An 18,697-nucleotide genomic window follows, 5' to 3' on the forward strand; every position below is an offset into this window, starting at 1 on the left:
CCTTGTTTTTTCTTGCTCACATTGGCTCTGTTCCAAGCTGCAGTGAGCTGCCTACCTAGACAGCATTTTTAGACATTATAGGCATATTCACAATTCAAAGACTCTTCTGGCAGAATGCAGCAAAATTATAACACACCATAGTACATTTAGCATCGCGTGGGTACCTTACCAATAAGGCAATCCCAAGAATACACTGCGATGAATGAAAAATGCCTATATATGGTATTGAAGGAAACGTTGATTATATTTTACTCAGAGCTGAAAAGAATCAGTAAACAGTTCCATCTACGTGCATATGAACCATTTAACTCAAAATGTGTGTGTGCGGTGTTTTTGCAACCTTTTTTTTTTGAGGCTTTAGCTTAGCAACATGCTAGTATCAAACACTATAGGGATAGAGACATTTGTAAAATAGATGTAGATAGTAATTATAGAGTCATAGGTGATTGGCTGAACCCTGTGCAACATTATAAATGACCCAAATTACCCAAGATTCTGTCGCTTTGTGCAGCATGTAGCTTCATTCTGGAATAGGGATGTAAAAATTAGTTGATGCTTGAAAATTGTCACATGATACCTATAGTTAGTATAACATGTAATGTTCTACAATGTTATTTAATATTTCACAAACCCCACACTCACAGCACAGAATGGGCACATATAGGGCATATGAGAGTCAGCACAGCTCTGAAGGGAACCATTAGTAGTTCGGACGCCAATGCAAAATACAAAATCAATATACAAGCTGACAAATGGCCTTCATTATTTAAAATGCTGTAATAAAATGATATGTGGCCTAATTTATTTTTAAGTGGTCAAATGAGCTCATTTGGGCGAGAGACTGAAAGAACAAGAATAATCTTTCTTCTCTTAGTTTTCACTCTTTATTAGTTCCCTATCTTACCCATGATGCAGCTGCAGTAACGAGACTGTGGTGTCAGCACATTTGTCATTAATGGACTTCATTATTTAAAATGCTGTAATAAAATGATATGTGGCCTCATTTATTTTTAAGTGGTCAAATGAGCTCATTTGGGCGAGAGACTGAAAGAACAAGAATAATCTTTCTTCTCGTAGTTTTCACTCTTTATTAGTTCCCTATCTTACCCATGATGCAGCTGCAGTAACGAGACTGTGGTGTCAGCACATTTGTCATTGTGACTGACTGTAGCTCTCGTTCGGCCGCAAGCTGTTGGTTAGTGTTAACACCTTTACTGCCATGCAGAGTAGCATCCTTGCTAGATCAGGCATGATGAACATTAGCATTTTAGATCTCCTACGGTCTTTCTTTCTTTGAATGACTTAGATCACATTTTCTGTGGGCCTTTAATTCTTGTCATTGTTGCACAGGATGAAAGAGACCAAAATGGAAGCCACTTCCTCAACAAAATTGAAAGCGCATCAGTGTATGTCACACATCTTAGCTGTGGGTTTTCTATCCAATCTTTTGCTTTGTGGCACCATTTTCATTCTTAGTAAAGTTTTTTCAACCAGTGTGTCTTTTTGGCTATGTTTAATTTTAATCAACATGTGGTGTTCATTTACAGTTTGAAAGCACTGGATACTAATTGACCATTGATTATTGAATTACACAAATCTGAATCTTCATAATGGGAATTGTTCTGTATTGTTGATGGGTTTGGCTGGCTGATGTCAGTGGAGTGTTGCTGCAAATGTTAGATAAGATTTAGTGGCATTCTGCAAATTTTTGCTAATGTTGAAGCACAAAAATTACTAACTGGAAATAAATAAAAACTAAAACTGAAAAAAAAAAAAAAATTCAATTAAATAGTAATATTTGAAAAATGAAAATGACAAAAGCACATAACAAAATTACTATGTAATAAATTAAACTAAAATTAAAATGAAAACTGAAATTATAAAAATGAAAGCCAAATGGAGACAGACAGTCTGTTATTTATTTATTTATTCATTTATTCATTCAATGTTATGCTGTTTAAATATTTTCCTCTTATTTTTTTTCAGCTTACATGTAGGGCTGGACAATAATTCAATATCAATATGTATCGCGATATAATTTTTTTCAATAACGGTGATATGATTTTCTTGACATAAATATTCCTACAATTGTGAGTCTGTGTAATCTGGGAACATTATGATCATAGTTCATTTGCACTATGAGCATATACACTTATAGGCCTATGCATATTTCTTCCATTTTTGGCTTATAATCGTGTAAGGTGGGTCCCACATAGGGTCAGGTTGTGGGGGTGTATTGATACCCCTGTGATAAGAAGCTCTTTAGGTCAGTGGTGTTAATACACTAAAAACTAAAAACTGTATAACAGGGCACAGGGGACTGCAGGCAATGAAAGCTGCATGTGGACGATTTCATACACCATCGCCCTTCTGAGGTGAGAGATGCACACCATTAATGCAGAAGTAACTAGCATACTGCATAAAACACTATCTTAGCACTCCAGTGCTTGTCTAAAGCAGTTATTCATTCCTGTGCTGTGGACTTTGTAAATAATGAAGTGCACTAAAACCTTGCCATGTTCAGTTAAGTGAGCACTGGCCATTTCTTCAGTTATGGCATGTCCGTAAGGTCCAAGCAGACTCGTAAAGCTGTGCTGATGTGAGAAATATGTCATCTTTATTTGTTTGTTAAAGCAGTGCAATGCAGAAGAGAGGCTGTTAAAATATGAAATAGAAACATTTGCTCTCTGAGGTGATTTATTTAGCTTTGGTGTGTTGGACTGCAGTGGTTCTTTTTATCTGTTAAGTTAAGAAGCCATGGAGCTGAACAGGGCACGAGGGCAGCAGAGCTGACCTTTGACCCCTCTGGATTTAGCTGAGCCCTGACTGTGTGCGCTAAATAGATGGATTTGGCTGCTGACATGTGCAGCTGGGTAATATTTGGGTGTGAATTGTCGAATTCAGTTATATTTCAAACGCACTCTTTTCATCGAAAGTTGCCATTCTGACCAAGACAAATTTGATTGATACTTTAACACTGACATACCTTCCCCCTAAATCGTTTTACCCAACAATACAGACTTTGCATCCGCCCAAACATTTCCAGAGATTTCATCTGAGCACACAGGGTGTGGGAGATTAGGATGCAAATTGAAGGCTGTTGCTTCCCTGTGGCAGCTTGCAGTTAATGGCATTGCCTCAGGATGACCTGACATTCAGCCAAACGATTCCAGAGAAATCAATAAACTTCTGTGCTGAAGACGTTTTAAATGCCCATGGTGCTCCCAGCACATTTCATCACTCTCGTACTGAGCTCCAGCTGATATTGCCACAGCCCAATGTGGACGACTACAGCCAGACTGACCTCGATCAGACGATGTAAAAATCCGAATTAGCTTGGGCTGAGCTGTCTGCCCAGGTCTGTGTGAATTTCAGTTCTACTCTCTGCTCACCAGCGTTTGTTGTGTTTTGAATTCTGTTCCCCCATGTGGGATGCTGGTGTTCAAGGATGTCTATAATAGCTGGAGCTATCCATTTTTATTCCGGTTTGTCACAATGGCAGTAGCTTGGCTACTCAGGAAACTTTGGGCATACATTTTTTTTTGTTCTAATAACCTGAGATGTATTGTAAATATTTATAATATACTGTGTAATAACATGTTTTTTTTCCCTGCATGTTTGTACCACATTACTTTGAACAATTTTTCAAATATTTTAACAAAAATGTATTTTTAAGATTATTATTATTATATACTAAATTGAAATTAAAAACTAAGATTAATAAATGCTGTAGAAGTACTGTTTATTTGTCAGTTCATTTTAAATAATATAGTTAGCTAATGCTAACAAATTAATTATTATTTGTTAATATTGAAAATTTTTATCATTAATAATAATATTAATAATAATAATACACGTGTTAATATTGTTAAAATGTTAAATGTTATTATTATTAATAATAATAATTACATGTTAATACAAATGTTGATGATGATTAATTTTTATTTTTTTATTTTAAAAAACATGTTTATAATGGAAGATGTGTATTCAGATATACAATTATAAATTGTATGCAATTACATACAATTATACAAATATGCAGTTATATACAATTCTAAACTATTATAAACATAAATTGTGTTTTATGTATTTTTGAGTAGCCTAAATTAATAGAGGATAAAAAAAAACAAAACATTTAAAAATTAAAAGCCATGTCTTTGACCCATATGACAAATCTGACGCTGTAGGGAAATTCAGTTCATTCATATTTTCTAACTAGCTTAACCAGAAAGACTTGGATATTGAATTTTACAAATAAGCTGGCTTGACTGACTGCTGCTTTTTAGCAACATAGCTGTTATGATTCACCAGCACATAACCAGCTCTAGTTGGCATTAACTAGCCTAGACAAGCATTGAAATGAATGTTGCTTTTTAGCTATTGATGCATTGACGGAAAGGCTATGCAAATCTAACTGCATAGGGTCGCCTCATGTTGGCGATTTTCCTGTAGTATTGATGAGTTCAGCTGGCTGTTATCTGTGGTTTGTAACTGAAATTGTTAGATAAGAAGCTCTCTAGGTCACTGGTGAAAATACATAAGGAGTGAAGAAGAGTAGCATCCACTAAAAAGCTGCATAACAGGGCACAGGGGATGACTAACATCAGCAAATTGCGGGCAAAACGCATTTGCATTAGATTAGATTACATTTTTCAGAGCTTCTTCACCCATGTTTTGCCCTACTTTTCTCTTATTTCTCAAAAACGTTTCAATCAGTATCCAACTGCAATGAGACCAAGGCTTATTCTCCTGGGATGCCCATCAACAAGACTCCAGGCCTGTCAAATTTCAATGTTTTGTGCCAAGGGAAAACCTGGAAGTAGTCAACTACCTCTGCCATATTTTTCTGTGCATTGCTGAGAAATTGCTATTGAACACTCCAATGGCATTAATAGGGCAACCTTAGGGCGACTCCAAAAAGGCTTCTGCCATCAGGGTGAACCGCTCTGTCTCGGTCCCACCTCGGCGTCTGTCACTCTGCCACCCGCCACCTTCAGTAATGGACTGGATTATTCAGTGTCCACACATCCCGCACCAGCTCTAGAAATGGTAAAACAGCACCTGGACCAGGTTGAGAGGAAAGATGGATTGTTGGTAAGGACAGAACGTCCCCAGACGATCCTGGATGCTGAACACAGGTCTGGTTATTATCTCCTTCCAGCAGGTTTGGGTTGAATAGAGAGAGCTGACCTCAGCGGCCCAATGAGAAGAGTGTGCATGAAGCTCAAGTTTTTTCCAGCCCTCTGAAAATGCACCCATTGTTAGCACTTGGAAAAAACAGGACCCCCTCCATCCATGCACTAGAAGGCTTTTGTAGCTTTTAAATGACTCATAGACGAGTAGAGGATGACTCAAGTGCAGCTTTGTAATGCAAGGGGCTTTTGTGCTATGAACAAGGGGATGTGAGGAAAGCAAGTGGTGCTTGCATCGAGGAAAACCACAGCTGTGAGGCCTCCGGTGATGGTTCCTGAAAGCAATCAAACGTCTGTAATTTATGTTCATGTTTATTAAAAGTAGAGCAGTTCTCTATGTGATTTCTGGAATCAGTTGTGACTGCATTAATGAACACTGACGGAAGTCTTGCTGTCTGAATGTTTGGGTTTGTCAAAGAACCACAGGGGACAAATTAGTCATAGACTTGATAATTTCTGAGTTCTTGGTTGATTGCTGAGTAATATTCACTGTACTCATTAATTCTACTGTTTTGGCAACAGACACTTGTAACTCTAGATCAGTTTAAATGGATCATGCACCCAGAAAGCATTTACTCACTTTTCATGTTATTCTTTCTTTTGTGTAATGCAAAAGGAGACATTTAAACAGAGGTTTAGCAGACACGTCACAATCGGTTACGAGACAAACAAGAACTATTGACATCAAACCTGGTGCAACTTGTCTTGATGTGCATGTGCAAATGAGATTTGAGAGCTATGACTTGGGGGAAGGTTATCAGTAAATACACTGGGGTATCGTAATATAGTGGTATTGATGATAACCGTGATATACAAAATGAAATATAGTTTTAATACTACACAAACGATGATGTTGTAAACAATCCAGTGGCAGTAACAATCTGGTTGACACTCCAACATAGTAGGTGGCGGTATTGCACCCTAATGCTGCCACCTACAATAAAATGGCACAGTTTGTAGCTACTACTGACAGGCAAAAATCTACAAATTGTGCCATTTTAGTGTAAGTATTTGCAGAGGCGGACAGTAACTAAGTACATTTACTTGAGTATTGTACTTAAGTACACTTTTTGAGTATCTGTACTTTGCGGCAGCGAGCACTCAGTCCCACCTCATCTTCCATAGTTCCAGCACCACTGCCTCGGGCAGCCACCGGCGGGCTCTCCGCTTGTTCCTGCTGCCCGATCTCCTCAGCACCGCGTTCCCCGTCAGCAGCGAGGGCTCTCTGACAGCGTGTCCCTCCTTCCTCCCGGGTTTCGGCACCAATGTAACAAAGTTCGTAGTTCGGGAAGAAGGAGGCGGGAACCGGCGAACAGTCAAAGAAAACTTTAATAATAAAATAATCACAAAATAACGAGACAGCCACTAGCGGACGACTGTCGCGCACAAACAGAACCAAAACACAAAATAAAGTCCAGGCCTGGTCCTCTCTCGTCCTTCACTGTCGTCACTCCTCCTTTTTATCCTTCCGGAGCTCCTCCGTGAGACTCGAGACCGGTGAGTGGTGCAGGTGTCGCTCATTATCAATTACTCCACCGGCCTCGCTCCGTTCCCACGGCTCTCAGCCCCGCCCCCACTCGTCACACGGTGCATTGACATAAAAAAGGAAATTTACTTTTGGTACTTAAGTACTTTTAAAAGCAAGTACTTCTGTACTTTTACTTAAGTAAAAATCTGTCTTTACAACTTTTACTTGTAATGGAGTAATATTTGACCAGCAGTATCTGTACTTTCACTCAAGTAAGAGTATTTGTAGGTATTATTTATTTATTTACTTAACAAATCTCTAGTATAAGTCTATAGGTCAAATCACAAGTATTTTGCTTACTAAATACCTAAGTAACGAACCCGCACAATATCAATACTTGCTAATTCTTAAACTTTATTAAACGCAACGTTTCGGTCCACTGACCTTCATAAGGCAAAAGATGATGAAGGTCAGTGGACCAAAACATTGCGTTTAATAAAGTTTAAGAATTAGCAAGTATTGATAGTGTGCGGGTTCGTTACTTATTTTTGATTCAACTTTTTGTTTGATTTTGTTCCCATGCACCTATCCTCGTTTCAAGTGTGCTGAGTTTACGTTGATTGAGCTTACTAAATACCAAAACTTCGTCCAAGAGCAATACATTTCATATATATTGTTGTTCAGAGCCTAAGATTCAAGTTTCCAGCTCTAAGTGAATAACATAGAAGTCAGTCTTTTTCTCACACAAACCTATTTTGGCACTGCTGGTTACCCAGCATGCATTGCTGCTACTTGAAAAAAGCTTATTGTTTGGCAGCATCATTCAGAGATCCCAAGTCAAAATTGTTTGGTTGGTTTTGAAATGTATTTTATTTTTTAAAAATTAGCAAGACATAGCTGTGAAGCTCATCTCAGCATGAGGCTTGCAAACTCAACATGCTCAAAACACTGTTTTACAAGGTATTCTGGAGACCTTCAAGTCCTATCTGCTAGTACACATTTTGACCTCTGAATCATAATTTGTTTGGTCCTGATCATCTTTCAAGACCCTCTGGATCTGACCTATTGTTGAATTAAAATTTCCATCCCCTGTTTACAAATAATCTTCATCAGTATCAGCCAAAGTCAAACCACTGGCATCTACAACGATACCAATTTCCCTTGTCTCTGAAATAAATATTCAAAGATAAACAATCCAACAAATCTTGAAGCCACTGATTATTGCAAGAGGGATTTGTTCATAACACTGTTAATAATTTGCATATATTCGTGGGAAAGCAGAGCTGCTAACCGATTGCCAACTGTTGCAATCAAGACAACATGATATTCATGCTTCCTATTCTTGATGTCTTTTTGGATACCCAGGAGCTTTCAGAGCAAAAGTCTACACTTGGTATATCATTGAATGCTTGCTTCAAAGACTAGCGTATCTAGTGCAGTAGAAACCCAGTGAATAAGATATCATTGCCAGCCTTGTCACTACATATGTGTTCTTATAGCTCTGGGACTAGATGATTTTTGTTTTTTAGTGAGGATAGTCTTGTACCCCTGAGATAGCACCAAAAAACGCAGAGAATATTTATGGGTTAGCTAGCTAACCATTCCATCTCTGTTCGCAGAGAATGATAATCAAAGCACCCTTCAGTCATCATAGCATTTAGCCTTTTGTTGTGAATAATTCAACAAGCAATACTTTGAATATTTCGTAAATCGGTGAGCTATTTATAGGTTCAGTTGAAAGTGTTTTGATCATATAGATAGTGTAGTGCTTTTCAGATGCAAACCTTTTTTTTTTTTCCCGAAACAGATTGCAAACATGAACCCATGAACCTCTGGATGGTAGAAATCCGACTATGAATTATTTAACACTAAGGACTCAGTGGGTTTAGAATATGAATTTCTACTCTGCTTTCTGCCCGTTTATTCTAATGACACTTGTATAAACTGAACTTTGAACATTAACAAATTTATCAATATTCCTCAATATTCAATAACACTCAATATTCCTGTAGAGTCTGCCAGCTGTATGACTTTAGTTGCTTTTCCCCCCCATGCATTTAAAAACATTAAAATTGATACAAGAGCACAAAAGTTATTATTCTTTGAAAATTGTCTTCTCCAGTGAGCTGTTAACTTGAGAACCCCATTGATTGGATCATTGAGTCACTGAACTGGATCAGATATGTGAATGAACTGTTCGGAACTTATTTTACAAACTAAATGAACCAATTCATAGAAAATGTTCACAAATTAGCTAAAGAAATATATGTTCACAAATTAGCTGAAATCTTACTGGGACTGGACAACAGTAACCATGTTTTAGCTTTGTGAATATCCATATCAGCACAAATCAGTTTGTTCAGTTTATTTGATCTGTGGCTCCTTTGGAGTATAAACACTGTGATTTTCTCAATTTGATTTTGATGAGGAATGCCATACTCTGTTTTATGATTAACTGTTAACTGGCATAAAATGACTGAAATGTGCATCCGTGTGTCTGTTACAAGTTGCAGTCTCACACCCTCGGACTGATCCAGCACTTGACCCTCATTTACAGACATTACCATTATTCTGAGTTGCTGAATTATTCATAAACACGCAGTGAAAGGAAACACATTGGTAATAATTGCTAAATGTAGGTTCAGAGACTAAAGTGAGACAGTCGCACAGGATTACAGTTTTTAGTATTATTATTTTAGTTGTTTTAGTTTTTTATATGGCTAGGCTATACATATAGGAATGCATTTCTGCGTATATACAGTATGATTAAAGGTGGATGTTTCTCTTTTAGCCATGGTACATTATTACATTCGGCTAGCCAGTGTGAGTGTGTGCATGTGTATGTGAAAACCTGTAAATTGCTTACAGAAACTGACACACAGGATGCATTATATGTAAAAAGGGAGATGAAAATGCTTTACATGACACAAAGTGAGAGACCGTTTGATTGAGATGCAGAGGAATGAATACAGTAGAATTGTGCCGGTGGCAGAGATTCAATGATTGAGATTATGCAGTACGTGTTATAGGGCTGTGTATCACCAGCAAAGTCACGATACGATACGATACGTATCACGATACAGGACTGCACTGAATTTCACCTCAGCAGAATTTAGAAAAACAGCTGTTTATTAAACACTGCTTACTATAGTGCCATTTCTAACTATTGGCAGAGCAGGCAGTTGACCTCTGCATTATGAAGGGCCTCCATAAGTGTACCACAGTACAATATAGGTAATGGCATATGTTTCATGTTTACATTGGGCACTCCCCACCAGGTACAATATTCTGATTGTTTGCATCTTGTTTTTAAGCCCATAAATAATAATGTACTCATTCTAATAAATGTATATTGTAATGTACTAAATATATATAAAAAATATATATATTTAGTAATATATAAAAGTAATATATAAAAAAAAATCACTTACATTGCTGGTAGGTTATCATTGCACAAATTAACACACTCTCTACGATTAAAAAAAAAATTCATCGCGGTGTTGGTGGAAGTTCGCTTTGAGTGCGCGCGACGTCGTTTCGCGTGGCGGTGTGCACGACATTTTTGTAACTTTCCGCTTCCGAAGATGCACGAGTTCAAAGCGACTCTAGCCGAACATGCACGTCTGTGCCAGCATTTGTGTGAAACAGAACAGAAGCAGTTAGATGTTAAAGTCCACGTGAACCGGAAGTTGCTGCCGACTTTATTTCAGTGTAGTGACGTATTTCCATCTGAAACGGAATATTGAATCGAGGGCATGGTTTTATTTTGCCGCTCCTCCTCTCTGTCTCTCACTCATATCAAACTAACGGTTGGATGGGTGTGTTTAAAAGGATATTCTGCCCAAGCCGTCAAACTGACATCATCAGAGAAGGACTGCCATTCCAGAGCGGAAACAAATGTTCAGATTTTGATTAAAGATTACCAAGACAAACAATTTTTTTCAGCGGATTAACTTGCACGGATTAATTGTTCTCATCAAGACTAGCAATGTGCGCTAGTAAAGTAAATAAAGTCAGTTTTGATTTCATGCCGACTTTAAGTGCAGTCACACACAGATCACGTTGAGGCCGAACTCGGACATTCAGGAACAAACTTTTTAGCGCTGCCCCGCAGTTTTATCAACTAAATAGCTTAATCGCTCAAGAGCTACATTATCTTTCTCAACAAGGAGCTGGTAACATCATTGTTTCTAAAGGAATTAAACGATACATCGTCGTATCGATATTTTGAACACAGCACTAACGTGTTATAGACCTGCCTTCTCAAAAACACAATGCATCATAACCACATGGATGAGGAGAGACAGTGTTTGAACAGTTAGACATTAGACACGTTACCTTGTGTGTCTAGAGGAAACCCGCAACCTCTGTTGGTGACAGTCTGGGCAATGTAGCTAAACTAATCTCAGTATTAATGTATTAGCTAGCTCTGACATGACTTTTTTCTTCAAAGAGAGCAATTGTAGTTTGGACCAATTGTTGGACTACTGTTGCCATGTAGATTAAAAATATTTAATGCAAGGAAAATAGCAAAATTGAGTAAATATCCAGTTTAAAAAATAATGAAGTCTGTTCAACCCTGTATGATTGACTGACAAAAAAGATACTATAGTGAACAATATTAGGATCTAAACAACATTGGATCCCATTACATTTCATTGTATGGACAAACAACAACAACAACAAATATAAATAAATAAATAAAACCTGAGACAATTTTCAAAGTATCTTTGTGTTCCACAGAAGTCATATAGGTATGGAGCAACAGAAAGGTGAGTAAATTATGACAGATTTTTCATTTTTTTGGTGAACTATCACTTTAAATCTATTACCCAGCCCTTGTGGTGGTATAATTTATCAGTACACACATCAAACAATAAACTTTCAAACTCAAAGGGTTAGTTCACCAAAAAACTGAATATTTCTTTCATCAATAGCTGCTTTTCCACTGTCGGGCCAGTGTGAGCCAGGGCTAACAACGAGCCGGCTCATTGTTAGAAAATCAAGCTGAGTTTCCACTGTCAGACCAGTGCCTCCCTGAAGCAAACATCACACAACCCCACCATTTCACCAGCGAGGGGAAAATGAATAAAAATTAACTATATCGCAAAACGAACTTCACAGAAGCTGACGTTTGGTTTGGTTCTTAAGACTTCAAAGAAAGACTCCAGCGTTGATATTTTATGTACCGATGATTTACAATAAAAAAATAGTAATGTATTAATTTGTGTCAGCAGTGCACTTCAGTGATGCTAAATCAAACTAATATTTATCATTATTTCACATAAAAAGAGAACACATACTTGTTCAGTCACAGCTGCTCTGTTTATTTGTGGTGACAGGAATGCACAAAACAACTCCATTGGGGCTTTTAAGTCCAAATATGTACACATATAAAACTGATAAACCCTCGTATGTTTACGTCAAATTTCTTTAGAAAGAATGAGCATTTATATACATTTTCTCCAATGTATGCTGTCTCCCGTCTCACTATACTGTTGTCGTTTCAGCAAAAGCAACAGAGGGAGCTCACAGATAGAAAGCCGGAATTATATGAGCTAAACGAAGTATATAAAATTGATGACATATGTGGATGCAGAAGTCCAGTGTCAACAAAGACACCTTCGTGTTTCGAATACAAGGCCCTGTTTACATCTGGTATTAAGATGCGTTTTAGTCGATCCGATCACAAGTGGATGACGCTAAAGACGGGGCGTAAAACGTTTTGAGCTTGTCCACTTTTTTTGACAGTATTTTCATTTTTGGTGAACTATCGCTTTAAACAGACAACATGCCAAGATAAAACACTTATTATTTCAGTGTTGAGTGTAGGGCTGTGCGATTTCTTTGATCAATTTTGCGATTTCGATTTTAATCACGAGAGTCAGCTTGGCTTCTTGTGTCCCAATTAAATTTATCCTCATTGCCACAAGAGATAAAATTAGGCTGTTACTCCTTGAAGATGTTGAGTACAGGATCATTAGAGCCCATCCTGACAGCGTTTAAATCTCCTGCATTCACTTGATTCCCCTGGAGTCATGTTCACCATGACCAAACTGGTGGCACAGTGGCATGAGGTTCTTCCTGTCGAATAACAGGACACTTTTTTTTTTTTCTATTCACTCTTCTGAAATGCCTGTTCTCCTCGGGCTTTGCGGTCCAGTATTAAAGTGGTGGTGCGTGACACTGAAGCTGTTGCCACTTGCTAAACCTGTAAAGCGTGACAGTTATTAAAGAGGCTGTGCGGTAATTTCATGTTCTCTGTATCGCATTCACAGGCCACACAGGCATTAGATCAGACTGCTTTATTTAACTGTGAACACTGGCTGGAAAGAGGCTGTCAGTTCGGCCATTTGATTTGTGTTCAGCCAAAAAAATGCAAATTCTGTGATCATTTGTGATCATGTAACTCATGTCATCCATATGACTTTCTTTCTTCTGTGGAACACAAAAGGAGGTCTTTTGAATAACTTTACCATGTTTTAAGGTGTTTTAAATTTTCTTTGTGATATATACATTTATTCATTTATAATGACAATGCTCATGTTTTGTCAATGCACTGTCCAATAATAAACCTAGCACTAGAGTAGCAAACTTTTGCTATGGTTACATCCTAATGTAAACTAAAGTAAATGTAAAGTTAATGTAGTTCTGAGAAAAGTTCCAGCATCATTTGTTTGCCACTTGGTTTGATATTTTGTATCTGATGCAATGAAATTGAGAAATTTTTATGCGTGACTTAAAATATCCAAGTGCACCACTCAATGAAGTTATCAAATACTTTGGTTCAGTATTGCAGCCACAAAAGGCCTTTTAGACACAAGTGTGTTGTACATATTCTGTATTTACCCATATGGCCAGCTAAACTACAAGCAATCCTTTCGTACAGCTAGTACTTCAAATGATTGACTCTATTTGTCACCACAAAATTGAAATCTCAATTTTGCAGCTTCTGAATGGAAGGTAAATAGACCTTTCTGGATAATTGAAGCCATATTTTCAGTGTGAACAAGTGCACTTGCAGGGATATGAAACCAATGATTGTGTGAACAATAGGTTTGACTTGAGTTGCATAGTACTTTGAAACCAATAGAGCGCCCTCAAGTCAGTGACTGCTTCCTTTAATCTTCTTCCTCTGAACACAACTAGACATCTCTTCACTCACTTTTACAGTGTCATCCTTAATTTTTCATCTTTTTTGTTATGACATAAATTTTCTCACAAACCTAGACACCATGTCCTGTTTTTGCATGCTATATCTGCTTTTCCTTATCTGTTTCTGTCAATTTTTTCTTTCATGCATGCTTTTCCTCTTCAGAAGGGGTAGACTTCTGAATTCTGCTACCGTGCTCCAAGATGACGGCCTCAAGAAAGGTTTTGCGTTGTTGTTTGAAGCATGAAACCTTGGTGGATTCAGGTTAAGGCTGAAACCCTCTGATTTATTTACTGGTGCTGGTGAAGTATGAAGCTATAGTGGGTACATAAAAATACTTCATAAAAAACATTTGGGGTCTAATGAGCTAATATATAGCATCTTCTCAAATTCTATTACCAAATTCTATTACTATTTTTGATCTTTCTGACTCCTGCTGCTCTGTACATTTGACTCTTTGAGCTTTAAAAATCAGCATTTTGCATGGATTAAATAAAAAATTTAATTAATTAAAATCATGGTCATAGGCTCATGTTCAGTGTTGTCTTCCTGATGAAATTTGAAAGTCCCTAATCAAATTTTTTTTTTATTCAGGCTAGTTTTATTCCTGTACTAGGGAAAGTTTTTATTGTATGACCTCATTTTGTGGAAAAACAATCCTGCATTCTGATTGGTTCGGATACCATACTGCGGGAGGTCGGGGGCGCGGAAAATCGTGCTATAAAGCGATTTAGAAATCGCGCACGCTCAAATCGCGATTTTATGACGATTTCGATTAATCGCACAGCCCTAGTTGAGAGTCAGCTTGGCTTCTTGTGTCCCAAATAAATTTATCCTCATTGCCACAAGAGATAAAATTAGGCTGTTACTCCTTGAAGATGTTGAGTACAGGATCATTAGAGCCCATCCTGACAGCGTTTAAATCTCCTGCATTCACTTGATTCCCCTGGAGTCATGTTCACCATGACCAAACTGGTGGCACAGTGGCATGAGGTTCTTCCTGTCGAATAACAGGACACTTTTTTTTTTTTCTATTCACTCTTCTGAAATGCCTGTTCTCCTCGGGCTTTGCGGTCCAGTATTAAAGTGGTGGTGCGTGACACTGAAGCTGTTGCCACTTGCTAAACCTGTAAAGCGTGACAGTTATTAAAGAGGCTGTGCGGTAATTTCATGTTCTCTGTATCGCATTCACAGGCCACACAGGCATTAGATCAGACTGCTTTATTTAACTGTGAACACTGGCTGGAAAGAGGCTGTCAGTTCGGCCATTTGATTTGTGTTCAGCCAAAAAAATGCAAATTCTGTGATCATTTGTGATCATGTAACTCATGTCATCCATATGACTTTCTTTCTTCTGTGGAACACAAAAGGAGGTCTTTTGAATAACTTTACCATGTTTTAAGGTGTTTTAAATTTTCTTTGTGATATACAAATTTATTCATTTATAGACTGCTTTATTTAACTGTGAACACTGGCTGGAAAGAGGCTGTCAGTTCGCCATTTGATTTGTGTTCAGCCAAAAAAAAATGCAAATTCTGTGATAATTTGTGATCATGTAACTCATGTCATCCATTTGACTTTCTTTCTTCTGTGGAACACAAAAGGAGGTCTTTTGAATAACTTTACCATGTTTTAAGGTGTTTTAAATTTTCTTTGTGATATATACATTTATTCATTTATAATGACAATGCTCATGTTTTGTCAATGCACTGTCCAATAATAAACCTAGCACTAGAGTAGCAAACTTTTGCTATGGTTACATCCTAATGTAAACTAAAGTAAATGTAAAGTTAATGTAGTTCTGAGAAAAGTTCCAGCATCATTTGTTTGCCACTTGGTTTGATATTTTGTATCTGATGCAATGAAATTGAGAAATTTTTATGCGTGACTTAAAATATCCAAGTGCACCACTCAATGAAGTTATCAAATACTTTGGTTCAGTATTGCAGCCACAAAAGGCCTTTTAGACACAAGTGTGTTGTACATATTCTGTATTTACCCATATGGCCAGCTAAACTACAAGCAATCCTTTCGTACAGCTAGTACTTCAAATGATTGACTCTATTTGTCACCACAAAATTGAAATCTCAATTTTGCAGCTTCTGAATGGAAGGTAAATAGACCTTTCTGGATAATTGAAGCCATATTTTCAGTGTGAACAAGTGCACTTGCAGGGATATGAAACCAATGATTGTGTGAACAATAGGTTTGACTTGAGTTGCATAGTACTTTGAAACCAATAGAGCGCCCTCAAGTCAGTGACTGCTTCCTTTAATCTTCTTCCTCTGAACACAACTAGACATCTCTTCACTCACTTTTACAGTGTCATCCTTAATTTTTCATCTTTTTTGTTATGACATAAATTTTCTCACAAACCTAGACACCATGTCCTGTTTTTGCATGCTATATCTGCTTTTCCTTATCTGTTTCTGTCAATTTTTTCTTTCATGCATGCTTTTCCTCTTCAGAAGGGGTAGACTTCTGAATTCTGCTACCGTGCTCCAAGATGACGGCCTCAAGAAAGGTTTTGCGTTGTTGTTTGAAGCATGAAACCTTGGTGGATTCAGGTTAAGGCTGAAACCCTCTGATTTATTTACTGGTGCTGGTGAAGTATGAAGCTATAGTGGGTACATAAAAATACTTCATAAAAAACATTTGGGGTCTAATGAGCTAATATATAGCATCTTCTCAAATTCTATTACCAAATTCTATTACTATTTTTGATCTTTCTGACTCCTGCTGCTCTGTACATTTGACTCTTTGAGCTTTAAAAATCAGCATTTTGCATGGATTAAATAAAAAATTTAATTAATTAAAATCATGGTCATAGGCTCATGTTCAGTGTTGTCTTCCTGATGAAATTTGAAAGTCCCTAATCAAATTTTTTTTTTATTCAGGCTAGTTTTATTCCTGTACTAGGGAAAGTTTTTATTGTATGACCTCATTTTGTGGAAAAACAATAAATGTATGCAATGCGCTATGTTCTTTAAAAATGATGATGAATGGGGCCAGTTCGCCCTTGTGATTAACCTGAGTCCACCAAGGCTTTGGCAATTGTGCTGTGACTTTGCATTAACAGTAGTCCATTCATCCTGTTTGTGTGTACATGTGCACATGTGTGTGAGTTTGCATTAATTCCTAAGCTCAGGTGGCATTCATTTTCTCAGCACAATCCTATACCTCACTATCCTCACGGTCTGTCATGTTTGCCCTCTGTGATGCTGTATTAGGTCATTCAGTCGTGTCTGAGTTTAGGTTTTATGTGTCTGAAGTCTGATGTATTAAAAAAAACATCTGAAACATTTGTGGAAGTCTATGAGGCACTGCTTATGAACCTTGTCAGTGTAAAGTTATATTCAGTCTTACAAATTGTGTAATGACTATGCAAATCTTTTACAATAACAGACAAAAAAATGACAATTTATGCAAATGTAATGCTCAGTTCTCTGTTTTCAAATAAAAACGAAAGAAATAATAAAATAAAATGCTTTTAAAAAAAGCATTCTTTGCTTTTTTAACTGCTATACTTGCCCCATAGACGTCCATTGCAATTGCAAGTGGTAAATGTTAAAATTGTTGTCTTTCATATTCGACAACAAGTCTCAGATGTTATCCATAGGGCTTGAGGTGTTGTCAGAAATTTACACACAGGATGTTACTACAAAGTTACTTGTAAGATGTCCGGCTGTCATAAGCTCCTACATTCAGTGCTGATCTTAAAGTTGATTTTTGATTCTGTTGAGCAAAGCCAGTGTCACACAAGCTTTGGTTGTCCTCCGGCAAGTGTGAGAGTCAGTCAAAGAGCCGTCACTCTGTTTGTCAGTACCATCTCAAAGCAACACATGACTGACTGGGTCTGTAAATAAAGCATGAAAGGGCACTGCAACGATGCTATTGGTTCAGACTCCCTGTCATTCAGAAACCCCTAAAAACATATTTTCAGATTCATCCTTCTTTAGTCCTCTATATTTCACACAGAATCTGTAATCTGTAAAGCACGGAAAAGTGACACAGATTGAGTATATAGGATCAATAGTGATCATCAGTCACATGATTGATGGCTCCTCTATTACTTTTTATAGTGAGTTGGTATTCTTAAAGGGGTGGTTCATTGCGATTTCACTTTTTTAACGTTAATTAGTGTGTAATGTTGCTGTTTGAGCATAAACAATATCTGCAAAGTTACGAAGCTGAAAGTTCAATGCAAACGGAGATATCGTCTTTTAAAATTCTGGCAGTTTAATTAATGCCTACAAAAACGGCTGGTAGGGACTACAACAAGTTACTTCCCGGGTTCATGACATCACAAACCCAGATAAACCCCACCCTCAGGAAAAGGCAGCAAAGGGTGCGGGGCCATGCAGCGCTGCTTTAGAGAAGAGGAAGAGAAAACTAAAGGTGCACATAAAAAATCTATTCATATATGAATCGCGATTCTGTCTTCTAACGATTCTAATGGATTCACAAATTTCAAAATCAATGTTCTAAAGCAGCGGTTCTCAATACTGGTCCTCGCGTCGCCCTGCTCTGCACACGCTCTGCATCTCTCGCTCTCTCTCTCTCTTTCTCTTTCATTCAGCTCAGCTCCACAATGAACTGTTCCAATTATACACTTATTTTCACATAGCTATGAGAAGCGTTAAACATGCGTTAAGCATGGACGCGCATGCGGTTGCCGTACTGTATTAAAGCTTTAATCAGGATAAAACCGTATATTAAAAGCTAACAGAAGCAGAAGCATTTACAAATAACAGTGTATCTAAAAGTATGAGACAACAACAAACAAAAAACATAGGCCTACCATTAAAAGCCGTGCTTGCACAGGTTCTGCACGATCCTCTTCAATAATATCCTCTGCTTCTCAATCGGGCTCAAACTGATAAG

General features: G+C 37.5%; 1 protein-coding gene across 9 annotated transcripts in view; it reads left to right on the forward strand.

The window, feature by feature from the left end:
- ppfia2 (PTPRF interacting protein alpha 2) overlaps window positions 1–18,697 on the forward strand; it is a 184,336-nt gene that overhangs the window by 76,788 nt on the left and 88,851 nt on the right. The window contains exon 1 of one of the 9 annotated variants that reach the window (XM_016475780.1): window positions 16,300–16,337. The exons of the other annotated variants lie outside the window; for them this stretch is intronic. Within the exon in view, the coding sequence (XP_016331266.1) occupies window positions 16,320–16,337 (18 nt within the window). The 5' untranslated portion in view covers window positions 16,300–16,319. Of the gene's footprint in view, window positions 1–16,299; window positions 16,338–18,697 lie in introns of those variants that run through there. 9 annotated transcript variants of the gene reach the window in all.

Source organism: Sinocyclocheilus anshuiensis, unplaced genomic scaffold (assembly GCF_001515605.1).
Source record: "Sinocyclocheilus anshuiensis isolate Anshui unplaced genomic scaffold, SAMN03320099.WGS_v1.1 scaffold200, whole genome shotgun sequence".
NCBI lineage: Eukaryota > Metazoa > Chordata > Actinopteri > Cypriniformes > Cyprinidae > Sinocyclocheilus > Sinocyclocheilus anshuiensis.